A 27,852-nucleotide genomic window follows, 5' to 3' on the forward strand; every position below is an offset into this window, starting at 1 on the left:
TGACACGTAACAGTGACACTGCCCAGAAGGCACAAATGTCAACAGCTCTCTACAGCCTGGCTGGCAACACATTCGGCTAACAGATTAATGACTCTATGGTACAACCTTTTATGAATTACACTGCACGTCTCTGAAATTCTAGCACTCTCTGTGCACCTACCACCACCATCAGTGTTTGCTAGTACAAATGGAAAAGGCTCCTGCAGGTTTGTACAAGGACTCCTTTTGTCCAGCTGGACAGAACTACCCATCCAAATCACAAGGTCTGAGACATTTTGTTAAAAGGGTCTCCAGTGAGTTTTATTGCTGCAATTTTCCTGGGAACTATACCACTAGCTCAGTAGGTCAATTCTTCCTTCTCTTGGCCTGCTTTGGCCTCAATTTAAGAGTTTCCACTGTTGGTTGTCTCACTGCCACCTCCCTTGCCACAAGAACCAGCAGTTATTTGACCTGCTGCATATTCCCAAGAAGTGAAGTTAGCCTTCACTTCCTCACATTTTTCAAGAAGCATTTCCATTGCTTTGGCATGCCGTTACAGTGATCTGCTACAAACATTCCTGCAAAAGGCTTATGCCAGGATCCTCCTCAAAACAGGCAAAACTGTTAATAGGTTTCTTTCAGAGTTTATTAAAATCAATGGTAAAGGATGCAGTTTGCCATTACTTGAATAAAAGTGACATTTAGCAACATAAACTCACATTTGAGGAGGGATAAATTTTGAAAACAATCTATGGAAAAAGTAATTTTTTGAAGTATCTGTTTTTGATCAACATCTCAGGTACAGAAATTGAATCTGCCAGAAAGTCTGATGCCTTCGAAGACCTGTATTAAAATGCCTGGGAGGACTGTGTAAAGTACTCCCAAATCACACAATCTACTTCCCTTTGGGGAAGGGGAAAGAGAAGAGAAGAGAATCTTCTAATAACTCTGCAGGCACTGATTACTTTATACCGCATTGCTTTCTAGCTCTTCTAGACTTCCAGACTAACTAGTATAACTGAGGACCTTTTAAATAAATATCTCTGTAACGTATTCACCTTCAGTTAAGTTTTCTAAACTTTCCCCTTCTCTTGCCATAAATTTTGAAAAAGAAAAAAAATAGTATTTCAGTATTCTAGCAATAAGCTGTATTATAGATCTCAAAAGGGGTTTTTTTTATTTTAAAATGTTGAAATTTGCTAAATTCACTTTAGAGGCTCCTCCCCTTTTTAGGCTCCCTTTCAGCTATTGCTAGAGAACCTCAGTCCCCGCAGACTTCACACTTACAAACCGACTGATATTATCTTGCAGGAAGTAACTTTAAATATACATATATGATAATAAAGTATTGCTCCCATTCAGCATAGGCCATGCTAAGCTTCCCAAGTGTAGCTGCTAGAATGAACAAGCCCATCAGCAACTTCTTTTCCTTAATGCCACATGCCTGACTTGTTGTTCCCTGTATGTACCCTTTGGAAAAGTTGAGCAACACAGGTGTAAACCTAAGATTAATATTTGAAAGATTGAGGGAATGCTGGAGCTAGGCAGCTAGTTACAGCACACAGCTGCAGCTATGGAAAACCTGCTCCCCCTTTCTGCAAAGGGTTTTCTCTCACACCATTGCCTTGGCACAGGAGACAACTGCATTTTCAGCATCCTTTGAGTTGCTTCTAGCTCAGCAGTGATTCTGAGAATGATCTGGTTGAGGAGTCCACAAATGCACCGTTTGCAGGGTTTTATACAGCTGGATCTGAAGAGCCTTTGCTGCAGCTATCTTCAATGCTGCACGGTGACAGGAAGGGTCTAATTTCATCACCAGACCAGATATATCTAAGCCTTGCGAAGGAGCATTTGCAGTATATAATAGCAGCCTCCTTTCCTAAGTGCTGTGCAAAGACTTTCAGATAAACAGGTGCTGTCTCTGTCAGTGAGATCCTGTATTTTAACTTCTGACTGAGTCCAAGCTAGAACAAGCATTAGGCCTGTATTAATGACTACTTTCATTCTCAAGAGCTCACAAACTCAGTTAGGAGGACATGAACAGGACAAACTCTTCACAGACGTTTGAAAACCTTTGTTTTGTGAGTGAATTCTGTTGCCAGAATGGTAATAAATGAATTCTTTTACCTGCCTGGGCCCATCAGCAACTAACAGCTTGTTGCAAACACACTGAACTAATAAAAGGGCATCTACAGATTCTAAGGACATCAGTCAGCACTGGAAAAGATTCTTGCATTTCAGTCACCACAACCTGTCTAGTGTGTTATTTTTCTTCTAACAAAGCAAGATATAATTTGTCACTGGCCCTAATCAGTAGTTACTGCTCAGAGATATAGAGGTATGATAACCCAGTGCCGCTCCACATATAACACACAGTTGAAACAAGAGGTCTGCAGAGCTCCTCACAAAATCTGAAAGTGAAAATATACTGACAAAGACAGTGTGACATTATATTCATGGGCATGTGTAAAGTACACAACTTGAATGCATTCAGAGTAAGGGAGCTAATTCCAATCTTGCTGCCCTCTTCTCACAATTTACAATTAGAGGGCTTTCCTTGAAAAAGCGTAAAGCAGCAGAGGTCTGCTTGTTACAATTTCCCTATTTCCTTCAGGTCTTTCAGGGAACATTTTTGCCTACAGACCTCAGTACCAAGTAGACTTACATAAAATGCTGGGAACTAGAACACAGTTTTGTAGTGGAGTTCAATACCCCTTTGCCATGTGAGGATGGTACCTGCTCACATATACACCTAATCCTTCTTCTGGCTTATCTAGGAAAGGTCTTTCTTGCAGAGAATACACCCATTAAAAAAGGCCACAATTTCAGATTCCATGTCTGAGTACAGTCTCCTCTAAACCCAGCCCATCACCCGACACGTAGCGAGTACCAGCTCCATGGCATAACCCCAGGACCAGCTGTGTTTCTATGACATGCAGCCAGCAGAGGAGGAGGACTGCTTGGGACCATGCAAGCCTTTTCCAGCCTGAGGCCTCTCAGGCAGATTCAAACAGCACAGGCCAGCCTTTACCAGGTTGTTTCAACTACACTTTTCTATTCAAAAGGCCTAATAACTATCAGCTTGAAGAGGAGAGTGAGGTTCATCATCTCAAAAGGTTTCAAAAGACATTGGATTTCTAAATCCAATTCAGGAACCAAAGTAAAAATATGCTACTCAGTTTCTAGTTTCTCATTTTAGCAGTTTGACTGTTACATCACATACTAGGGCCTCCTAGGTTTAAAAAAAGCACACCTTTTACACCCTGTGTACACACACTGAATTTCTTTACTGCTCACTGTTGTCAGATTTTCACTTTCAGGCTGATGTTCTCAGGACCAGTCAGTACTCAAAAGTAAACAGTTACAGAAAATGTAATAGTTGAGGCCTTCCTGAGAGGGAAGGGAATGAAAAAAAAAAGCCAACAAAAACAACAACCAAAAAACCAACAACAACAAAAAAAAACCAAAAAAAACACCCCAAACCCAGAAAAACATCTCCCCTTAAAAGAAATCTTCTCAACAACTCTAAAGATTAAATAGCTGGGAGTGAAAAAAATAAGACATGGCAGGGGAAACAGCTTCAACTGAAGTGTTTTAATGTAACTAAATTATTGGGCCTTGAAAAAGGGTAATTGCACATACACAGTCATTTATCAAAACCAACTGCCAGACGTTGGGAAAGAAGCCAACATGTGTATAGCCCTAATTTAGCTATTTGCATATTAAAAAGAAAATCACCGGAGGTCTGGACACTGAATGGAAACCAGCTATCCTCACCCAGAGCACTGTATGTTGCTAAGTGACTGGGGGAGCCCTGTGTCATCCAGCTCACAAACCCAGCAGTGTTTAAGCAGGTGCTTATGGTTAAGCATGGTAATAGCTCATTAACTCCACCTATAATTAATACCTGCAGATAAGCCTTTATAGATTAAAAGCTATATACAGGTATTAAGCAGTCCAGCGGAAATTTTGACAGGTAAATTTTTTCAGGAATGCATACACAGTGTTTTGCAGGCAGATATGAATGTGTTCTGTCAGTGCTCAGAGCCAGTTGAAAACAACAGTGCTGTGCAGCACTGCCCAAAACAACAAGCCAAATTAAAGCGCTGCCTCTATGACGACGGCAGCATGGGTTCCTGTTTCCTAGCTGGTTCAGAGAACAGACAGGTGAACTCAGTCTAAAGCACAGACACAGATGACACCTATCTACAAAAGACAATGTAAACATACCTTTTGTTGTCCTAGTTGCAAGAAAAGAAACAGGAAAAATAGTTAGCACACTTAACTTTAAAAAAAAAATATCCGAAGTGCGGGTTTTGTAAAGGGATGTGTTTCTATTGTTGTATATTGCAATTGAGTTAGGCTATCATGCACAGTCACTGTTTTAAGATGTGGCAAATATCCCCATGTGTCAGCTTTTAGAATAGTGTGGTGTCATCAGTACAAACTTACCTTCCTAGCTCTTCCCCAATTTCATAAACGTCCTCCACCTTCTGTTGCTTGAACAAAGCCATATTTGGACTTTTCATTGATGCACAAAGATGACACAACTAAAATATTAAGAAACAAATGAAATTCATTACAATCTTCCAACAGGCAAAGACTCAGTAAAACACATTTCTGGTATAGGCACTTTGGATCCATTGCAGATCATTCATGGCCCAAGCTACCATTGATCAATCAAAAGAATTAATTTAGCAGTCTCAGCCAAATAGTGAGGGTCCAAATCTGGAAAGAGGTGACTGCCTATAAGCAAAAAGGGTTCTTGTCCCTCACTGAAGTACCTGAGCACATACTTAACCACAAGCACAGAACACACCTTGAAAAATAAATGTGACGGAAGTAAAGCAACTAATTAATAATTTGACAAACTTATGGGCAATAAAGCATCCACACCACACTAAAGAGAGCTAGCATGAGAATCAGCATTACAGGCTTCTTCATTAAAGTGTTAGCAGGCAGACCATGCACCAAGGAGACCACAAGGCAGAGCTTCCTTTTTCTCATGTCAGACTGTTTCTAAAGCACATCAGCAGGACAGCAAGTGGAAATCTCAACTACTGCTGCAAAAAGGCATTGTGATTCCATCTACAGAGTTTTCGGCACAACATCTTTCATCACACACTACGCATTTCAAATGACAAAAACACGAGTAGCATTTGTTGCATGCATTCCTCTGAAATTTGTTTCCTGAACACAGTCTTTTAAGTTGATAAGCTCTGTGAGATCTGGAAGGACAAGCCTCACATTAGTGCATTTGAGAATCTGGGAGTGCATGATGCTGTGCTGCTTTTGGAAGAGAAGATCAGAGATCACATTATTCCTCAGGATACACCCACACAGCAACATATGTTATGTTAACAGAATGGATTTTAACACAACAACCAGATGACCAGTTTACAACACGTTTGGTGTTTCCTGTGTAGATAAACACTAGCATCATCCCCAGTGGCCCAAACAACATCCACTATTTAGATTAGAACATGTAAAGTAGCTGTAAGGCCTCTAGCATCACAATAAAATCTAACTACATTGAGCCATACAGTTATTCTCACACATCTGTAGGCTTCAGCAGCATATCTGTACTTCTCAATGTAATGTATATTTCCTTATGAATCCCATATGCTGCTTGCTTCAGATGCACTGGGGACTTCCAGTTCTATATTTCTCTACAGCTCCTGCATGTTTTTAAATAGCAGTCTTTGGCATCTGACTGTGGCACACTGCAAAGCATATTTCACAAGCAAACAAAGCTCTATTTTGATCCTTTAGAAATAAGCTCAATTCAATGTTGCAAGAAGATCCAGCTAGCTTGATAAATCAGCAGACTTATAAAATAGGACAAAGTACCAAAGAGCAATTGCAGGGTTCCAGACAAGTTGAAATGCACATATTTTTTAAGATTTTTCTCTAACAAAAATATACCATAAGCAGCAAATACATGGTAAAAATCTAACAACTTGTCAAAATGCACCCAGCTTTTGTCACGCACTCACCTCAAAAAAAAAAGTCTGGCTGCTTTGATTTCCCCCTCTCTTTTTATAAACCATTGGCTTCTAACACATGGGAGGGATGTTGAGTATCAATTCAATTCCTTTCCAAATAAGCTCCTTCTATTGCTTCAAAGGAACAGAAATAGTCTCAGCTCTTCCACATATATTTTTTGGCTGATGTTAGCAAAACGTACGCATTAGGACAAAAATTATTGGACTGCTTTATCTCAAGCAGAAAGGCTACTGCATCAACACTGACGCTGATATTAGTTGGGAATAACATTCACTCTTTCAAAAAACAGTAGCAATAAGTAAAGGGGTATCAACAAAATCAGATGTCCCTCTATTAGGTGCTCAGCACCTGTTGCGCAACACAAGCTGAGGAGGGGTACCTGCTTCCATCCTCTAGTGACACAATTTTGTGTAATTCTATGATGGCTCTCTTCATATACGTAACATCTCTGTGCAGTGCATCCTTTTGGATTGCCATTTTCAAAGCACAAGGAGATCCAGGAGGACTTTGTGACCATTCGTTTCCCTTCACTCCTTTCCCTTTCACAACGTACTCATTAGCTGGGGAGCTTCTAATGGCCCACACCCAGCCCACAGTCCCCTCTCCTCTACGCTCTTTCCTCCAAGATGGGGGAGGAGACACAGGGCACATGCATTATTCTGGCAAGCCCTATTCCCTCTCCCCAAGGGACCCACAGCTTCACTCTTATCAGATGATGGGAAATATTTCAGCTATACATCAAAACTGTGTCCTCTCCTTTTTGAAGAGTATATATCTGCACACCTCATGGGATAGTATGTGTATTGTGATGTGACATGACTGACATGCATCTGTCACATGACCAAAACACATCAATTTCTGTCACATTTCAGAAGAAGTTACCATTTCCACTGCATGACAGACACTTGCAGGCACCTCATGGAGGAGAGGGAGGTGCAAGGTATCGCTAGCAATAGCTTTCATGACCTCAATAGCAGCCTTGCTGGAGGTCTCTACTGCAAATGTGATGACTCTCTTAAAGACTCTGTGGGGCCTACTGCATTTGCATTAACAAATTTCAAAACTCAGTTTCAAAACTCTGCAATGGAGACAAATTTGCCTCCCACACCTTCCTGTATAACTGTGCTCTAGTGATGATCTCTCTTATCCAGCTACCTAAGGCAAATCATAGAAACCACACAGGTTGTGATGCTGAAGACCAGAATAACCACAGCACTATTAAAGTATACTGTAGAAATCAACGCCTGCATTGCTGAGCCTCGACTAGATGCATTACAATGTGGGGTTTTTTTTTCACTTCCACTTTCCATCCCCATACTTTCTCAGACATTTTCTGGCTGATCTGTACTTTGCCTAGATTTTCAGAGTTTTTCAAGATGAAGCCAGGTGAACTGTTCTGCTACTTAGCTCATTAATTCCCTTCCCAAAGCCACGTTCATGCCTGGGACAAAAATGTCTCTTTTTCCTCTCAATGAAAATAAACAACTCAAGTTCTGCTTTGTAAGTAAATTATTGTATTCCTCAAGCAACCTTTCATAATCTCAGAGAAAGCTCATTGACCAATATTACTCAGGGCTTGAAACTACAGTCAATAAAGGCTGTAGTAGCATCTACAAGAACGAGGACATCTCTGAGCTATTGCCTCCATACTAAGTTAATATAACGTTGCTTGCAATTGTTCAAAGCAGGATTTTCTGAAGTGTTGGTGCACAACTTAGTTCAACACCCACAGACTTCAGAAAAAGCAAACAAAAGACAAAGCCAAGCCTTACTGAAAACCCCAAACCTTTTCTTCATCCTGAATTGCAAGATTAAGTTCTGAGCACATGAAAAAGTCAAGTATGGGAAAATGCCCACATATTAAGAGTTACTGCTGAGACTTGCCCAAAGACTGTAAAATGCCTCAAGATGACTACTCCCTTCATCAGAATCCAAGGTACGTGGCTATAAATAACATTAACGCAAACACACCTAAAAGAAAACCATTGTTCTAAGAGAGAGAGAGAGAGAGAGATTGTCATTCAGAAAAGCAAGCTAAAAACATTGCTTTGAGAATGGGGAACCCACCCAAGATACCTCTGGGAACATAGCCACTTTATGTCTGATTGACAAGTTTACTCATTTCCCAGCGTCCTCCAAAGAACATACCTACTTCTGCAGATGCATAGAATCCATGCAATACTATCTCAAAAATAACCAGAAAATTCTTATCCCTTTTGCTGATCTTTTAACATATACCCTTGTTCTACAAAGGTCAAACCAGCAAGCTTACTCTCAACACCAAGGAACCGTTCAAGCATCCAAGTCAGACTAGAGCCTTGTTTTTGAAGACCGAACACAAAACTGTTCAGACCCTCCAGTCATGCCTCTGATGTGCTGGTGTTTCCCATGTCTATCACTTCATGTTATCTTATACTGCCTTCCACTCTCATTACTTCTGCAGATATCTCTCACTGGCTTTTGCCCAGCTGTCACAGTTCGCAGATGCCTAAAATAGATCATGCACTTGATGATCCAAGACAATTGTCATTAGCAAATACACAGCATAAGGGAGATAAGATAATAAAAGATAACCTTCACGCACTTAAAATTCATCTGAAATAAAAATGCCATTCACAAGCATAAACATAAAGCTCCCCAGACATTATATACTGATCTTAGGAAACTAAGGTGACTTCACATTCAAAGATTTAAACTACAATGTTTTTGTTGGACTCCATTTGCAACTACAGAGCACAAGTACATCAAAGGAGGAATGAGAATCTTAATTTATTTTCTCTAGTCAGATGGTGGTTTCCTTATGCTGGTCAGTGAAAGCAGACTGAATTAGAGACGGTCATTCATCTTTGACTCATTCAGACAAAGAAGTTGTACATTCATGATCTGAGGAAATAGCAACAATCAACTTCATTTTCTCATACACTCTTTATGCTAACACTTCTGGGGCACGTGCCCAAACAATATCGCAATACAATGAGTCAGGACCATTCCAATCACTCAGGGTCTGCACCAGAATTCATTAAAACCAGGAGGATCGGGGAATCTGCTGCAGTGATTTTGGGATCAGACCAGAGCTTTAAGAGCTCCAAGGCAAGCTCTGCAGAGGACACAGCCTTCTGTGTTCTTTCACAGAACATGCCATGTCTATTCCTCAACCATCCCATGTTGGGGCCAGCTCTTCTATATCAGTTTCTTTGCTCTAGGATTCCTAGCAGTAAGCATTTTAATACAAAGGCCAGCTTCTACTCAGCATTCATGTTACTTGCGTGTTTTCATAATGATACTCCATAGTATAGTATAAATATGATACTTCACGTTTTACTTTTGTATCCAACTCCCCTTTACACATCCCAAATATCACAAGGTGGCAAAGTATTGTTAATCCTATGCAAATGGTTTTCCTACAGACATGTAACAAAGCTGTAGCAAAACCAGAAATAGAATACAGACCTCTGAGATTCCAGTTTCAGGCACTAAAAACATGTTCTGCCTAATCTCTTCACGTTCCTAAATTGTCATACCATAAAATCGGATCTTATTTACCCTAAGAAATCACACTGTTTCCCAGTGTGATCTAAGGCGTACATTTAAAAACATATATTTTATATCAGTACAAACCCTGGATGTAGATATTTTTATTCCAGTACAGAAGTGCCTTTTCAGTGCAGCTTGTGCTGCATGTAAAGGGGATTAATCTAAAGAAATCCACTCTTCTGAAGAGGGTGACAGAATCCACCTTAAGAGGAGAAGAAAGTAAGTTATATTTCTCTATTTTAAAAAAGGTTTCCCAGCGTAGGTAAGTTATCAGCCTGTCATCACCAAATTATTTGACAATCAATACACATGTCTACAGATGTCAAATCCATGATAAATGTCCACCCACCACTGAACAAGAGCAGAATTATAGAAAATAGAGGTGAGAACAAAACTGTTGGATCATTTGGCTTGTCACCAGCCTTGCATTTTTTTTCCTTAGGGTATCTTCTACCCTAAGGAAACCAGCTTCAAGTGACTGAGGTAACAGCTGAATAATCTTACTTTCTCAAGCACACCTGACATGAGCTGAATCACTAAATCCTTTGCCAAACTCAGAAGCATCCTCTGTGGCATGTTTTTATATTACAAAACAATAATTATACTAAGGCTAAACCCATAACACACATTGGAACAGATTAAAGTAAAAACTTCCCTTATAAGTTGTTTTTTAATACTGAAAAATGACCAAAGCAATTTAGAATCAAAACTGGATTGTTTTAATTTAGTAATTTGAAAAAAAGAAACCCCCAAAAAAACCAAACCCACCAAATAAATTCAAGTGATATTATCTTTTAGTTTTGGTGCCTTATGCTAAAACTAAACAGATTTGTATAAGCATTAAAGTGTTTTCTTCTTTCACCCTTCTCATTCCCTTTCTTTCTCTTCTTTTTTGTCCTAGAAAAGACTAAGCAATTCCAACAGCAAAAAACAAGTAATTTTTACCCTCTGCTTTCAAATAAATGTAATCAAAGCACAGTTAAAAGTTATATTAATTTCAGCAAACCCTTATTTTCACCTAAATGTTTTCCTGTTAGAAAACAACAGTAGCCTAAAAATTTTTCTGTCAGAAAATTGAGACGGCTATTATCACCTGGGTGCCTATAAAGGACACAAAACACACCCAACATCCGAGCACTTGAGTCCCATTATAGAATCACTGCTCCTGCCACTAACTCTCAAGGGACCCCTTTCTGACCTCCCAAGTTTACTCTGCAGTAATTACACGTGTGGTGAATGACCAAAGACTGCATTTCTGAGCCTCCACTTCAACCCTACGTACCAAATATGTTAGCTCTGCAGCTAATTACGGCTCCCCAGAAGACAGCTAACTGCGAGGGCTGCTGCTGTAACTGATCCCAAAGCCCTCACGTGCTTGAGTGATGAGCTTGGTGCAAATGCCTCGACAGACAGGGTGCAGGGGAAGCCCACAATGACAGGCACGCTGGTGTGGCATCGCAGAGCTCTGCTCCCCGTCCCTGAGGCGCCTTCAAGGATTATTACTGCAGATAAGACAAATCACTGCCCCAAAGACAAGCGAGATCTAGCCCATGCGATCTACATTTCTTGCACAAGCAGATAAAGGACATAGGAAAGTCTGAAACCTATGAATGTTTCAGGACACCTCTAGAAAGGGTCAGAGTTGGCTTTTTCCCCACACATTAAGCATGTGAGCATGCTGATTTTGGTCCTTTTGCAGCTAGTGACTGATCAGCTAAAGCAGGAGCAATTGCCACACATTTCCACCCTCTCATTCACACCTTCACTCTTGACTGTCCTCTGAAAGGATGCAGGCCAGCACAAACCAGCCCCTGCCGTGCTGCAGCACCCCAGGACCCCCAGCTCACTGCCCAGAGGAGCAGGTGTTAAGAAACCTATCAGATCCAAAGTGCAGCCATTTGAGGGAAAAGACAGGAAGGAACTTACAGATAAACAAGATGAAGTCACACAGCATTTGCTGAATGACATCGGTAAGCTGACGTGTAAACCCAGGACCAACTGTCCCCGATGGCTTTGGACAGAAACAACGCCAGACTGAGCAGTGTGTAACGCTGAACAGCGTACTTCTGAAACTATTGCATTCCCCAGCCTTTGTGGGACCTGCTCAGCGATAAATAACAGCTGCTCATGGAGGAGACATCCGGGGAGCTGCCTTTTGCCCCAGTTGACAGCTGCAGAATAGCTGGCACATCCAGTCTGAGGTAGGAACACCATTAAACACGCTGTGCAGAAGGGATGACCAAGCGTAAGCCACCGTGGGAGCACTCTGACAGACCTGCACCACAGCCACCAGACTGACCTGCGGGGAGAGACGCCACCGCCCCGCTGCTGACCCCAGGACTCGTCCACGACGCTGAGGAAGAACCGGCGGCGAGGGGCGGCCCTGCGGGGCTCCCCAGAGCCTGCCCCAGCCAGATGGGTTCACAGTTGCGCTACTTCAGCCTCTGAACTCCGACGCAGGCGGGACGCAGAGCGGGAACACCATGAAAGCGGCTCAGAAGCCGGCGGGCGGCACAAGGGGAGAGACGAAGGAAGATATAAACAAGGAGAGGGGGCCGACGCCGAGCAAGGGAGGGGAGCCCCCGGCCCCGCGGAGGGCTTCGGGCACCGCCGGCTGAGGGGGCGCAGCGCCCACTTACCGCTGGGCGCGGCCCGTCCGCGTCCGCGGGGCTCCCTCCGGCGCTGCCTCGGCGGGCAGGGTCCCAGCCGGGCCGCCCCCACCGCGTGTGCCGGGAGGAGGCTGAGGGGGCGGCGCCGGCCGCCGGCGCTGCTCACCGGCGGAGCTGCCGGGGCTGTGCCGGCCGGCCCCGACCGCCCCTGGGCGTGCGGGAAGGAGGGGCCGCCGGGCTCCGCGCCCTTCGCGGGGAGCCGCCGCGCCCCCTCCCGGACCCTGGCGCCCAGGGCGGCCCCGTGAGGGGGGTCCCGGCCGGCTGCGGCGGGACGGCTGCTTTCGGCGCTCGCGGAGCGGGGCGGGCCAGGCGCGGCTCCGGCCGGAGGCAGCGCGGGCAGGTGCGGCGGGGGACGCGGCCGCAGGGTCGGAGCAGCGCCCCCTGCTCCGGAAAGAAAACATGAAATAAACCTGTTTCATGGCGAGGGTGCAGGTGCGTCCCGACCGGCGCGGCGGGTCCCCAAGGCACAAGCTCGGGTTTTAGACCCTGTAAAGGCGGCTGGGAGCCCGCGGGGCAGAGCCCGCCTCCGCCCCCGGCCGTGGCCTGACCGCGCCCTCTGCCCGGAGCGCTCCCGGCAGCGCGGTGCGGGGTAACGTACGGAGCCGAGGACGTCCTCCCTGCGGGGAGGCAGATCGTCACCCGCTTCACAGAAAGGAAATGGAGGGACGAGACGGAAAACCGCACTCCACCTCGCCCTTGTGTCCCCGGGTCAGCGCCCTCCCCATCACACCCCGCACTACAGGCACCAGCGGCCTCTGGGCTCGCACCTGACTCCTGGGAGGACGAAGGGATGAACACCGGCTGCCTCTGACGAGCACCCAGGAAGCAAGTGTGGCTCAGGGGCGTTTCTTCTCCAGCCAGACTGGAGAAGCAATTCACCTGGGTATCACCACTGAACTGGCATAGGTCCCTTGCCAGGCATCGGCCCCTCCTTCTCCTGGGTAGCGACTGGTCCAAAGTTTAGTAAAGAGCTCCTATTGTCCCAGTTTTCAGCAGCAATCCTATACAACAATACAAACTCCTTATTTATTCTAGAAATCAAAAGGCCCCACATCTCAAAAACAAACACTGTCCTCACTTGTTTATTCAGTTGTGCTCCATTTCATCAGTGGTCAGGCTGAGTTACTCTGCAACGAGAACAGAAAGTTTAATCAAGGACACACAGACAAATGTAATGGCGGCCTGATGTAGCTTCGGCAATACTATTTTGGTATCAATGTGTTGCCTGTGGGCAGCCCACAGGGCAAATAAGCCTAGCACTTGGCATGACCACAGAAGTGACAGCCTGCATTCCCACACTTGAGATGTAGATACCTGCTTGGTCAGTACAAAGCCTTCCAGACCATCATAGCTCTCCCAGGCCGATTAGGGAATACCTCAGAAGTAGGACCCGATTTCTTCTGCTTTGGTAGATTCAGGATATATGAAAATAATACCAAGGAAATAAGGCTGAGGCAGCGAATTCATTAGAGAGGCACTTCATTTACATAACCCTTGTTCTATATTCTATACAAGCCTAAATACAAGCCTATGTTGTTTATTTGGTTTATTCTGAAATTCAACATTACCCAGTGAAATTCCCTGTTGTTTCAAGAAACCACTGTGATGGAAAGAATGGCACAGGTTTCCAGTCCTCACTGTGGATCTCAAAATGCATTAATATGCACTACTATAACAAACATTTGCAATACTGTCTTCCAAGTTGTCCTAGACCAAATGTTGGCTACCAACAATGACATCCTTCATCTGTTTACTCTCCTGCCTTAAAGACATTCCCAAAACCTGTAAAACTAGATTTTCTCCCTCTTTATTTGGCAGACTGTAATTGCAATAAGTACTGTTTGATCTCCTTAAATTTCTTCTGGGCAAGTTAATATCCAACATTTGTTTATGAGGAATGATGTGGTATTGTTCATACCTTCGAAATGAAATATAAATGCCAGGCTGCTTCACTTCCAATTCTCTATGCGGTTAAGATAACGCAAAGCTATGGCAAATTATGCCTATAAATAGGCAGGCTGTTTCCATTGCAATAAGTTGCAAAGATAGATTAAGTTAAAAATAATTTTATACTAGGCAAGTGCCTAAAGGCACTGCTTTTTATTATCACAGTTAGAAAGGAACTTGGCTTCAGACTTGTTCCAAGTCAAGAGGACTGAACTGTGCCCCTGCTTGCTTGCCCTGGGAGTGGTGTTCACAGCCCAGGAGTTCCACCCACCTCTCCCAATTCCAAAAGGAAAGTGGCTGCATCTGATACTACACAGGGTGGAGGACAGGAAAAGGGAGCAATAGTAAAGGTTTAAGAACCCTTTGAAAGGGAAATATATTTCATTCCTCACCTTTAGTTCCACAATGTGATATAATCACGTAAAAGCCACAGCAATCCTCCTACAAAATTCTCAGAAGAAAGGGCACACACAAGGAAAGCCACCTCTTTTGTTCGCTCCTAGCAGCAAGGAAGGGGACAAAACAGCACAGTTTGCCCTGAGAGGCCACAACCACTTTTCAGATCAGGACAAGCTCTCCCCTAGACCCTGAATAACCCCAATTTGAATTGAATATCTGCTGGCCAGCCCTGCAAGGTCTCCAAGAGCAGCAAGGGTAGATTGAGTCTCATCCCTGATGCCATATCCATAGGGTTTGCAAGCCAAAATACAGGTTCTGCATAAGTAAGAAATTGCTCTTACATGGTTCTTTAGTTGTTCACCCTTAAAACACTAACTCAGACTTCTTTGTAACATCTTTGGCAACCAGGGCAGAAGCCTTTATGTTTATACAGGACAAGAATAGGTAGGAAAACTCAAAGCTGAATAGCATTTGAAGCAGGCAGCACAAGCAAACACTGCAGCGTCTGCTAGCCATGCATTTCCCAGTCTCCTTTAGGAAGTGATAAAGAAGGAAGCTCATACCTTATGTTCCAAAGGGGGGAGTACCAAGCTTAAATACCAGAAAAATACCACCTGCATTTATAAAAACAGGTAAATAGCTTATTTCACAGTTTAATTACAAATCACAGTGCCTGGAGACATCACTGAGTCAGTTCATCAGCTCAAACCTGAAGTCTTAGAGGCAGCTCACTGCAAAAACGTTAACTGTTTTGTACACACAAAAGGTACACCTCATTTGAAACACATAGGCAGGATGCAGTCACTCAAGGCGAGGAGTATCTTAATTAAGGCCAAAGGAATCTTAATTTTCCAGGTATATTCTAGTGTTAAATGTTTTAATTACTTTACTTCTCTTTACAACAACCCAGACTAATTTAGGGTAGAGAATAAATAGTTTTCTTACTAAATAAGTATTTGGTTTTTTAATATCACATTCAGTATATAGTCCTCAGTTTTACTTTCTAGTCTGATCCTCGGATAACCTAGCATTGTAGGTGGGTATAACCGTAGAGAGGTATGGCTTCTACAGCATAGTATCATGATGAAAATACCACTCTACTAACTCCCTTGTGATTGAACCTTTTACCTTCTTTTCCAGGGGGGAAACTTCCAAGGCAGAGCACACCCTTCCTTTGCATTATCCGAGTGAATGTGCTTCATGTGTGGGAATTCTTAAAGCTTCAGCACTACATGGATTCCGCTTCCAGTGAGGTCAAGGAGCTGCAGATAAGGAAGCTATGTTTAGCACTTCTGAAAATCCCACAGAATGAACACCTGATATATTGTAATACCAGCAGACTTCAGTGTGTTCTCTGCATCTCTGAGGCACCCAGAATAGAGAGTGAGACTCTGCAGGTATTTGGTCTCAATTCAGAGTAGACGAGCTGTGTTTATCCTTTCTAAGTTAATGCATTTCTTGGGAATAAGGTATTTAACAACATACATCAGCTACACGCATCAGCCACACTCATGTCCTTGTTGCGATTCCACTGAGAACAGATGTCTCAAGCTCCGTCCCAAGGAGGAAATGGGAGCCTCAGCTGTTCTTTAACAGGCCCCAGCAGCTGCTAGGGCAACACAACCTACCCAAGCTAAACATGTCAAGTGTCCAAGTGAGGACATTGCTCCCTATGCACTCTCTTCCCAGAATTTTCTGTTTATTCCTTTGACTTAAATTTTCAGTATACAGGACAGGAGGTCCTTAGGCCATAGTCATGTTCTGCCTCAATTGCTGCTCTCTATCCTGTTTTGCAACCCCTTCAAACAGATTTCCAACTGTGCCAATATCTACTCCTATCAGCTTGCCATCTTGTAGCAGAGCCAGAGGACAAGAACTGTGCACTGTTCACCTCTACTATGAAAGATCTGCTTGGACATGCAATCAAAGTGATCTCCCAACTCTTATTTTGCCTCCCTCACAAACATTTAGCTGTTAAGGTTTATATCTGAAGTAGCTGACGTACTTGATAGCCTCTTTAAGGGAATCCAGGTAACTCCAAAATGCAAAAATCATATCTGAAAGAGAAGCATTGAGGCTAGATTTCCAAATTAATTCAGTACTTATTTAAATTTTCAAAGCAGCTGAAGTTATGCACTTGGCTACCGAAGGCTTTGACAGAACATCAGTGCCCAAGCCTACTAAAAAGGCTTTTGATGTCAGGAGATATCATACAAATACATCTGTTTCTTAGGAAGTCTGTTCCCTGTGAACGCTCATGCAAATGTAATCTCCCCTCCTGTCCTCTCCCAAGAAACTAAGGACACCAATCATGAGTTTACCCAGTCAGCATCACCTGCATGGAACATGTCTATAGTTCACATCTTCATGCTTCAAAGCCAAATTTGCATATATGTTCCTCTATAGAGACTCTCTCAAACCACATTATCAGACAACACCAGCTTTACTACTGGTTTGTTCTGATGGCACCTGCAGTTATTTCCATCTGTTATGGAAAAAAAAACAACACAAAAAAAACCAAAAACCAGAGCAGGCTGTAAAGTAACAAACAATTTATTTTTTCTTTATGTCAATCTTTATGAAAATAACATCACTTATGTTTTGTGATTCAAATTTCTTGTACCGCATATTGCTGATTTCTAACATGGCACTTAAGGGAACATTCACTTAAACAGCTACACAATTTCATGAAATTGATTAATTTTCCATTTCTCAGTTAAGCATGACTGAACATACAACTCTGTTAAATTTAAGACCATTCATTCATTCCACGTGTCTTAAGGAAGAAAAAATCTTTCCCTTTCTGCTGAAATATCTTACCATGTTTACAAAGACTGAGGGGAAGGGGAGAATCTCTCACAGAAGATACCTAAAGGACAACAAAAAATCTTTTTTATTGATTACATAGCTGGTAAAAAAAACACCAAACAATCTGATAACACTGGATGATAACAATACCTGTACACATGTACAGGTAAAGCTGAAATACTGTGCAGTTTTAATAGCTAGAGGTGTAGTGCACCAATTTTGTGCCTATTTAACAGAAGATAATAATAGAATGTTTTAAAGAAGTAACCAGAAGTTTCACTGGAAAGCCATGCATATGTGTATGAAGATGGAGGAATATTCTGCAAGATGCAACTTAGTGGTTTGGTTTACGTCACATATTCTGGGAACCATGCATAAGGAACTCATTGCACATATGTGCATGACCTTGAAGTTAAAAAATAGTCTTAGCAGTCTTTATTTGCATTAACAGGTCAATTTCCTACTAAGTGGCTGGCATGAATGTTAAATCCTCATGCACTGTTTCAGAAGTTTACCCCTAAATACAAACACTTGGTATCTATGCAGTTCAGCTTTTGCAGGCCACTGAGTCACACTGTATTTTGCTTGGTTTCATCGGGTTTAAATACTGCCTGTGTATCTTGCATATCCCTAACTAGTTACTACTCTTCAATCAAAGTTACCAGATTAAGTACCACTAGAAAACTAACAGTCACCCAAAGACATCTGCAACAGCAAGGCAAGCTTGCCCTGACATTGCTTCCTGCTATATGCATCTCATTTTTGTTCTATGTAGACTTCTAGTGGTCAGAGGTTAGATGCCTCTGCAATTTTTTGACCTTTTAACTAAGGCATCAGTAACAATGCTTAAGAAAATGAAGCCCACAGCTTGCTGGGAACTTGAGTATAACAGCATCAACTCATTTCATATTTGCAAGCTGACAAAATACCCAGAGACACCATGATTTCCGTAAGCTTCCTAACATTCATGGTATTAGATTCACATAGTGGCATAAGAAACAGAGCTACTTAGTTTTACTGTACAATTGGGTAACAACTTATATAATGAAACACAGCAACACACACATAAACACAAATTTAACCATCAGCACAACTGTAAAAAAGAAATGGTCCGGTAACATTGCAGGTCATGTTTTGTCAGCTAGAGAACTTCCTGAACAGTTGCCCTAAAGTTAGTTTTATCTCCACAACCTAAAGACTTCAATGAAATCAGTCTGAAAACATCTCCTAAAGTCATAGGACTAGTTCATAGTGAAGACTCAAAATCCAGCAATAATAGACTTGTAGGAATAGGGTAGGTACACACTTCTAAATTCTTCACCTTAACATTTCAACTGTTGCCACTGGAAGGAAGATCTTCAGCTTAGAAAGATTTCATTTAACACTTGAAAACAAGATTAAAACAAACAAAAAAGCGGACATTACAGATTGATTTAGAGACCAGCTCTTTCAAAACCAAGACAGCATAACTAGAAAATTAGAAAACCTGGTCCCATTTTTATATTTAAACACTGATTGTAAGTAAAAAAAGAATACAGTACATGCAATAATATGAAAAACCTGCTTAATAAACTCAAGTACACAACCAAGAGTAACTAGGGAATAAAAAACCCCAAACTACTGTTTACAATATAGACAACGTAGGGGACACTTCAGAAGACATATAACATACAAATCAAGATGATCATACCATGTGTCCCTCATTGGCAAGGATTTGTTGGCTAATTAAAAATTATATGTCATATAAGAAGCATACATTTTCTATCAAAAGTAGTCCTGTAAGTTACAACGTTCACCACTGGTTAAATATTTCCCTTCCAGATAAACTGACTGATAAGATGCTTATTTAGAGAAGGCTACAAATACATTCTCAAAAAAAGTGCTGTGAAACAGAAGCAGGATTTCTCCCTGCACACACTTAAGTCTTCTAAAACAATTACATGAGTATACCTGATAAAGAAGGCCTACTTGTTCTCAGAAAACCAAAAGAAAACACACGAAGTGGAAGCTTGATGCACTTGACTGTTCCTGACCACCATTTTTTTTGCCAATTAACCACTTCCCCAGAGCTGAGCGATTTGCTGCCTAGTATTTGAATGCTAGTTTTATCATGACGCATCCAGACACAATACTTAAGTCAATCCAACATTCTGAAGATCCAACAGCTCAAGAAAGAACATTGCAGAAGTCCAGAGAATAGCCAGCAAGAAAGAAGCCTTCCTCGTCCTCAGAACTGTTTAAGAATATTGCTAGTCATCAGATGAGAAAGGACGGCCCCCAGTCACGCTTCCATAGTCAGAAACAGTACAGCTAAACACCCCAAATGTTTCCTTACAGTTCTCTTGTAGGACTTGCATGCAACACTCACAGCAAAGCTGAGCATATTAAGAGAATATTGCATTTTCTGCTGGAAAAGGATCTTGAATTTCTGTGTGCATGCTGTGACCTTTAGGCTCCTTTGATTGATTGATAAATAAATATTTGTTTTAGGAATCCTACCACTACCCCTATTGTACAATAGTTATACATTAATGCAAAAAGAATGCTATGTTTCTTCTTAAAAATCAAGACTTCATCTTATTTTAAGCCCTGAATAGGAAGAAGCATTAAAATAACAAAAAAAAAAGCCTCAACAGATACACAACTACTTAGCTACTAAAGCATGGTACTCCTGTGACAAGCTCCATTCCTCCATAATAGCTGGGGTTTTGGTTGTGGCTTTTTTTGAGACATTGCAATCAAAAAAGTGAATAGAAATAAAATTGACTAAACAGAATCTGATCTATAAACCCCTTTGCATTAATGAGAATCTTTATCAACACAGCTGCCCAGAAAAGCATAAATGATGTTTGATATCACTGTTTCAGTATACACTGAACATTCAGTGACAAATAGGTACTTATTTTACCTTACTTTAAGTACATATATTCAAGTGTTCTGTTTGATGATCCATTTCATGTCACTTCAGGAAAAGACAAAGGAATGTAAAAGTTCTTCCTGTGCTTTATTCCATACTTTTCTAGTTTGTGACCTCAGGAATGGCTAGTTTATTCAAGGACAACTTGATGAAAGCCATTTATTGAACCAACCTGAAACCAAAAAATATGACGTCTTCCCACATTGAACCTGCACTACAAAAAAACATGATTACATCAAAAAAATGCAGAATGGCAATGAATGTAGTAAACAGAGCGTGGACTTGCCTTACTACTGTTTCATATACAGGCACTAACAGTGCACTGCGGGAAAGTAACTGGCAATTCAGCTGATTGACTAAATTGAGACAGATATTAAGTGCTCTACATACAATTCCATGAACACAAATGTAAACAGAAGTGTTTGGCCTCCATACAAAGCAGTATTTCTGAAAGTGCTAGGGTTTGGAAATCTGTCCTGCATATTTCCAAAAGCAACTAGTTTACATTCTGTTTGACAGGATTAATAAAGTGTTTTGGAGGTTAACTCACTTTGGTCACTATCCCAAAGAAAAGTTTATGTTGAGTAGTTTCAACTATCCTCCTCATCATCACTAATAAGGTCTCTTTTTTCTACACACGTGTCTCGTTCACGCAGGAAATCCTCACGAATGGCTTCTAGTTCAGTTAGTTCGAGACGCACTTTCTCCAGGTGATAGGTCCTCCGGTTCCTGATCTGACGTAATGGAAAAGGATTCAGGTCTCCAAAAGCAATACCAGTCAGTTTCCTGTAAGATTACACAACATTAGGAGACAATCATTCATATTTGGTGTTTCTTAAAATCAGTTTTGAACTTCATCCATATCAATATTTAGTATATGGCTGATATCTCTGGTCTCCTTCACATACTTGACAGGTCTCAGATGTTATCAGTATTGCAAGAAAGTTCTATGAAGTACCCAGTTTTAAAGTTATCTCAAGTGATAAAGTGTTATCAGATGCTCAACAGTTCGCAAAGCCACCTGCAAACTCTATATAATGCTATAGCGACTACAGCCTTGACAACAATGAACAGAAGATGTAACCTTGCCTATTCAGAGCTTCATTGGCTAGATTGAATACTTGGTACATCCAGTTACCCAACTATAGGTTGGATAACTTCCTCCATATAACTCACTGAAGCTCATTCAATCCCGGGACAGTCAGCTCTCAAGATACCCAAGATAATGAAGTCGTGCAAGAGACCAGATAAAGCCTGGGATTATGCAAATGCAGACAAGGATAACACAAAACATGTATAAACAAACTTTATGATACGGTGAGAAAGCTCTGGGATTCTGCTGGCTGGAGCACAGAGATCTCTGAGCTACTGTCAACTCAAGCTCATCAGATCGCATAGCAAAGCACCACAAGAGTATCTATCACCCTTCCAGAGTCATGCTACATCATGCTATCATTCAGTCACAGCAAAACAAGTAACTGATCTGCCTAATCAGTCCAAAGACAGAGTTAACTACATCGTTACTGATGATCTAAAAAATATCTCATTATTTACTAAAGGAAAAAGGGGAACTAGAATTTAACTTATTCTAGTTTAATTATCAGATGAACCCAAATATTAAGAAAATTTATTTGGACAGTTTATTTAAGGCTAAGCTCTCCCTAGGTTTGTATTTTTGAGTGGACCAGAACAATTTCCTGCTATTTATAAACAGAACATATTCCAACAGCTTCTCTACCTGTGCACAACATGCTATGGAACACAGCTTTCATCTGTAGAAAAACCTAACTATGATATGCTGTAACCTAGAGTATGCACATGTGTGTAGAGACTTGTCTCCACTAGAGAGCTTAAACTTAGAAATTCTGTGCAAAATAATTTTCTAACCTATTCAGGATGTCCGTGAATTCTATAAAAATAATTTTTGTGAGTTTTTCCTCTACAACAAGATGACTTTTTGTCCATATCAGGAAAGACATCATTCTACATGCTTTTGTATTGTTTAAATTTTGATGCTGTAAAACTTGTACAAAAATGGTGGAACAAGAAACCAGGTGGTTTGAAGCATGCCTTATCAGTTCTAGCAGGCAAATTCATATCCCCTAGGTGGCACTACCTCACTACTTTCAACTCCGACTTTTAAAATCCTAAGAAAACAGAGATTTACAGACCAACACAGAGTATATTTGTATTGTAAATATCTTTGATGCACTGAATTCTGTCCTCACCCAAACTCACCATCTTCCAGAGAGCGAATTAGCTCATTTTGTTAACACCAAAATGAGATCTCTTCCAGCAATATTAGAAATCTTAAAAATAGGTTATTATACAGCACCAGAAAGTTTAGACAGGAGAGCCAAGACATCATTTCTGTGACATAATTGGAAAAGGAAGGGAAAGCCAAATCTGCAGCTCTGATTAAATATGCAAATTTTGTCCAAATTAGGTAACAGCAAAAACATTCCCCCCCCGCCCCCACTTTTCTTTTGCAGTCTTTAGTTTCTGGTGATACTGCTATGGTACTACTGCAACTACATATTACACATTCGATTATAACCTATAAAATACCCTTTATTTATCAATTATAAAATATCCACAAGCTTGTTTTATTTATTGTTTTCTGTTAAAGATATGTGCACACTCTTCCCAAAATCAAGTACATACTTTTCTGTCACTTCCAGATTTGGAATCAGAGTCAGCATTTATATTGGTCACAAACAGCTGAGTACAACAACTGTCCAGGGTTTTTCAAATCAAAAGGGGGAATACTAAAATACAAAGCACCATGCAATTCCCCCTCAAGAGTTCTGGAGAGGTTTCAGCAGAGGAAGCAACATCTGTTATCAAGACTTTTACCATTTAAATCAGTTGCAGAACATTCTCCTTTGCATCAGTTCCAGCAATCCTTTTTAAGGACAGAGTAAGATTATTCAGTTTTAACTTCTCTCCAGTCAAAACTGAAACACGGGAAGTAAAAATAATAAATAGCTCTTGCAGTAGGAGCCAAAGTATAAGCCTAAATTCATATGGAATTTATTACAGTAAAAAAACCACCTCAGATTCCAGTATATAATTTTGTACTAAATTAAAAATCAGTGAGTTTCGATATGTGCAAAACATGTTTTCAGACATTAAACCAATCCCAGTATGACTTTTAAGATTAATCTGCTGCTCTACAGGTCTTGAAACTAAGAACCTAAACATTAGACACTAATTTACAAACTGTAATTCCTATGCAAGGACTGAAGAACAGAAGAGCATCTAATTTGTATTTATTCTCTGCTTCAAAGTATATCTTAAAATCAGCTGGAGTTATGTGGCACTAGCCTATGCATTAATGATGCATAAGAGATCTAAACCTAGTGGGTCATAGCTCACATTTTTAATACTTGAGCCAGGATGTGTATTTATTTATCATAAAACATTTTACAACATAAGTTGTACCCACAAGGCAGGGGGAGACTTCACCTATGGTTGAAATTCTTAAGTGTTGCTACCATGATACAACTGCTAAACAAGACCAACCTGGCAAAGTAATCTGTCATACCTAAAAATTTACAATTATGCATTCATCACTTGTGCTTTTGTCTCCACTAGATAAAATTACTCATGAGAAATCTTAGTAGTTAGTTTCATCTCCAGTTGTTTTATATCTAAATTAAGATCTAGATAAAAACAAAACAAAAAAACCACGACAGGCTTCTTCCATGCCCCACTACAAGTCTTTCAATTACACACAAGTTTGAGTTACCCACCTAGCATCAAGTATAGTGCGTGTGAAATATCGAAGGTACTTGAAAATGGACATTGAATCTTGCAGTTTTAAGATTTCCTCTTCTTTGTATTTGAAAAGTGCCAAGGCAAATCGGAATATTACCTGATAAAAACACATACAATGTTTGGTTCTTTATAAGAACAGAATGGACTGATTCTTATTATTATTATTATCTATTATAAACTAAGGAAAAGTGTTACTCTTCCTACAGGCTGCATTTGAGCTATCTAATCACACCTCCCTCTACCTCCCTTCCTTGCCACACCCCATCCTGTCACCCATTTCCAAAAGCTGCCAAAAACTTCTGTTTTGGCCTGTAACCAAAACAAGGTGTTCTGCAGTTCTATCCAGAATACAATATTGGGTTTATAGCACACAAATTCTTTGAAGTTTTGAGTTCCTAATTCAGTTGTAGAACAAATACTTTTGGGCCTGTTGAATGCATTTATTAAGTTACTTCAGAGCTAAAATTAAGTTTTACTTTCTAAACAGGTTGTTTTCCAATGCTTTGAATTCTCCCAACACGCTGGGGGACTGATGCTGAAGGAATTTCTGATACCAGCTTGTCAATCAGCTTTGGCATGAGCTAGAAGAAGCATTCTTTCCCTTCATTCTGAAAAGGCTTCAGTAAGTTCTGAACTTTGTCAGTCTGTATCTGGCTGCCTTCACAAAATACCATGATGCTTAAAACTGATTTGAATGAACACACAACCAAAATACCACTGCGTGTTAGAATGCTCAGATCAGGCCAAAAAGAAATCTAGCCAACGCACAGTTTTTGTCTACTTATAACTCTCCTGTTCTCTCCAATTGCCTACATCTGCTTTAGTGTTATCATTGTGTTTGAATCCAATTATTTTTTTCCTGCACCAATTTTATTGCACTGCAATTGGACAAGTAGAAACACATAAAAATTCTTTCACCCCCACCCCTTAATTTATGAGATAGAAGCCCAGATAATCATTGTTTGTCAGTTGTACTTTAAACGTCTGCAGAAATAAAACAAATAGTTGCTGCAGAAACAAGCTAAACATTAGCACTTGGTTACAACTAATTTTTACATCTTTTCAATACTTCTAACTTCCACCTCCTTCACTTAAGCTTTCTTCTTTATAAAGTAGCTCTCATTTTGATATAATTACTTAAAACTGATTGACAGCAGCACATGGGAGTAAACAGCACTGCCTATACCCTTATTTTTCAAAGGTTAAAAAGAAAAAAGTGAGTTGTGAAAGGAAAGTACTTTGCATTTAGAATTCTTCCATGTAACTCAAGCTTTTAACTTGCAGAACACAGATACAATGGAAAAATGTTTTGACTGGTTATTTATGCACATTTCTTCCCTTTTTTTCCTAACAGTGATTTTAACTGACTCGGTTCTTGTGAAACAATCTTCCTCCACCCTGCACTCAATAACACCACAGTATTTTGTTATCAGGTAACGACTGAAAAAAAACTTAGCTCATTCAGTTCACCTTTGGTCCCTCATACAGGAAGGAGTCCCAGATTTTAAAAAGGATGTCGCTAACCACACTGTCCACAAATACCACAAGAAACCAGTTGAAAGTTATAAGAGTATAGTCAACTTTGTATTGTTCAAAATGAGCATGCAGTCGTGGAAGCTTCTCACTCATTAAATCCTTGAATACTCGCTGATCAACCTAAAGAGATGACAAATATGACGTTATGGCTCCTAATTTTCCAACACATATGTCACTCGAAGTAGGGCTGTTAGCAATCTGTAAGTGCAAGTTTTTCAAGAGCTAACCAGGAAACCTAGGACTGTCTAGTTAACACTTCTAAGCTAGATCCACCCAAAACATACGTAGCCACCCCAATGCACACCGCCCTTGCTGACACAACCTTTTGCTTCTCAATCCACCCCCAGTCTCACAGGGCTCCTCACACACGGATGTTGTATTCCTACTACAGGTCACTAGTGCTGCACTGGTGCAGTAGCAGCAGAGCAGAGAATAAGCTGGGGAAAGATTTGGAGGGAGGAGGCAGCACATACTAGAGCATCACCTGGAAGCAGGGGAGTGCTACAGCGTATAGTGCTCGCAGTACTGCAAAATGCATTCTCACCCCCACTCTCCCAGAGAGCCCATAACCGCCCCCACCCCCAATTTTGAGGAAAGAAATTATAAATCAGCTCAGTCAGTGTTGTGAAGCTAATAATCAGAAGAGGGGTTAAGGACTGGAGCTCCAAGCAGGTCACTGAACAGTTATTTCAGTGTTATACTCAGAGTCCTTGTCCAAACAAGGGCCCTGGTGCATGGAACTCACCTCTGTCAACTCAACACATCCCCCAGAAAGGCCTATCAGACAGGTTTAGAGGCAAGTTTTTGACTGGCTGCAGTTTACAGGACCATGCTTTATTTTGGCAGAGCACGTACCTGAGATCCTAGCAGTGTCTTAGTATAATAATCACGAGGCATGAAAACTTCCACTATTGTTACTAGACACCAAAAAGCATCTTCCTGTTCCAAGTACAGAAGTGCAATTGCTACCAATCTGAAAAAAGGGTTTATTTGGAGAAAAATATTATTATAGTGTCACAAAATGTATTAAGAATAATTACAATACAGCCTTTGTTTCTGTTCAGCAGAGATAAATGTATTAAACAGGAGCACACAAACAGCAAAACTGTTAATGAAGTTCGAGACAGGGCAATGAGATGCCTTCTCAGCCAAGCCAAGTATTTTTATTCAGTTAAACAAGAAAAACAGATAAAGGCAAGAGCAAAGTGATTTGCTAGAAGCCATTTTTCCAGGAACTAAGGCAAAATAATTAGTAGCTTCCAAGTCCTAAATATACTAATCCAATTCCCAGACTTTTGTCTTTCCTTATTGAAGAGGAGAAAGAACAGATGGTTCTTGCATTTCACACAAAAATGTTGTAAGTTTAGAAAAATCCTTTCTAACATGTTTACTTTATCCATTAAGATAAATATAAGTAACACTTTTGCCTTTATCTACCATTGTCTTCTAAGGAAAAGGAAAAGCCCTAAAATTTTTCAAAGACTAAACTTGTTCTAAGAATTTCTTAAAGTAGGAAAAAAAAAAAAAGATTAAACAGCAGCAGCATTCCTGGTTTTCCTGTTTCCAATGAGTATTATGAAAGAAAATAAATCAGAGAATAACTTCATGTTGCTGCTAGTTGTTTGAATATGAAAGGTAACCTCCAATATATTTCTCCAAGTAAACTTGTTTTATTTCTGTAGGCAAGAGGAACTGTAACAACATGAACTGCTTCTGATGTTACACAGCTTAGTAAGGTGATCACACTTCAAAAGCTTAAGAGAACCGAATCGAGGAATAAATATTTAGTTTGCTTTTAACTTCTGCAGAATTATTTACACTAAAACCAAAAATAAAAACATCCCAGGATAAAATAATGCTGCACAGAAAGTTCAAATTTAGCAAAAGCATTTCTAACCACCTAGTCACCAGAGACGTTGCTCCAAGACTGCAACAGCCGTGTTCTTCAGACATGTCTTGTGACACGCCAGCGACAATATTAATACTAAAAATGTATCATTTACCTACAGAATGTAACCACTAGTGATGAATACTCAGAAAAAGGATACCTCTTATTCACTCATTATTCACTACCTCTACTACTGCTACCACCACTACCTCACTACTTCTACTACATTATTCACTGCCTCTATTCTACTACTTCTTCAGTACAGTTTCAAATGATAAAGCTGCTCTAGTTCAAAAGTCTTTTACCCTATTCTAGTCTCTAAATTAGTGCACAAATTAACATCTTTAGTATTATACCACAGGGACGAGGGGGGTGCTAGACTAACATAC

The 27,852-nt window shown here is 40.8% G+C and overlaps 2 protein-coding genes across 10 annotated transcripts in view; both read right to left on the minus strand.

Annotated features, from left to right (window-relative positions):
- The window catches only part of DAPK2 (death associated protein kinase 2), a 59,573-nt gene extending 43,776 nt beyond the window's left edge, over nt 1–15,797 (minus strand). For 2 of the 5 annotated variants that reach the window (XM_072871211.1, XM_072871206.1), the window contains exons 1-2: nt 12,956–13,095; nt 4,432–4,529 (exon numbers count right to left, since the gene is read on the minus strand). In XM_072871211.1, the coding sequence (XP_072727312.1) occupies nt 4,432–4,508 (77 nt within the window). In that variant the 5' untranslated portion in view covers nt 4,509–4,529; nt 12,956–13,095. Of the gene's footprint in view, nt 1–4,431; nt 4,530–11,818; nt 12,137–12,158; nt 12,313–12,955; nt 13,096–15,662 lie in introns of those variants that run through there. The other 3 variants (XM_072871207.1, XM_072871209.1, XM_072871210.1) reach the window with 3 other exon arrangements.
- Nucleotides 15,662–27,852, minus strand: part of TBC1D2B (TBC1 domain family member 2B) — a 38,428-nt gene continuing 26,237 nt past the window's right edge. The window contains exons 10-16 of one of the 5 annotated variants that reach the window (XR_012043938.1): nt 26,431–26,548; nt 25,510–25,695; nt 24,015–24,136; nt 20,810–21,045; nt 17,355–17,403; nt 16,540–16,591; nt 15,662–15,796 (exon numbers count right to left, since the gene is read on the minus strand). Coding sequence is in view for 2 of the 5 variants with exons in the window: in XM_072871205.1 (XP_072727306.1) it covers nt 20,850–21,045; nt 24,015–24,136; nt 25,510–25,695; nt 26,431–26,548 (622 nt within the window). In the remaining 3 variants the exon portion in view is untranslated. Of the gene's footprint in view, nt 15,797–16,539; nt 16,592–17,075; nt 21,046–24,014; nt 24,137–25,509; nt 25,696–26,430; nt 26,549–27,852 lie in introns of those variants that run through there. The other 4 variants (XR_012043937.1, XR_012043936.1, XM_072871205.1 and 1 more) reach the window with 4 other exon arrangements.

The sequence above is a fragment of the Ciconia boyciana genome, chromosome 8, assembly GCF_034638445.1.
Source record: "Ciconia boyciana chromosome 8, ASM3463844v1, whole genome shotgun sequence".
In the NCBI taxonomy this organism is placed as follows: Eukaryota; Metazoa; Chordata; class Aves; order Ciconiiformes; family Ciconiidae; genus Ciconia; species Ciconia boyciana.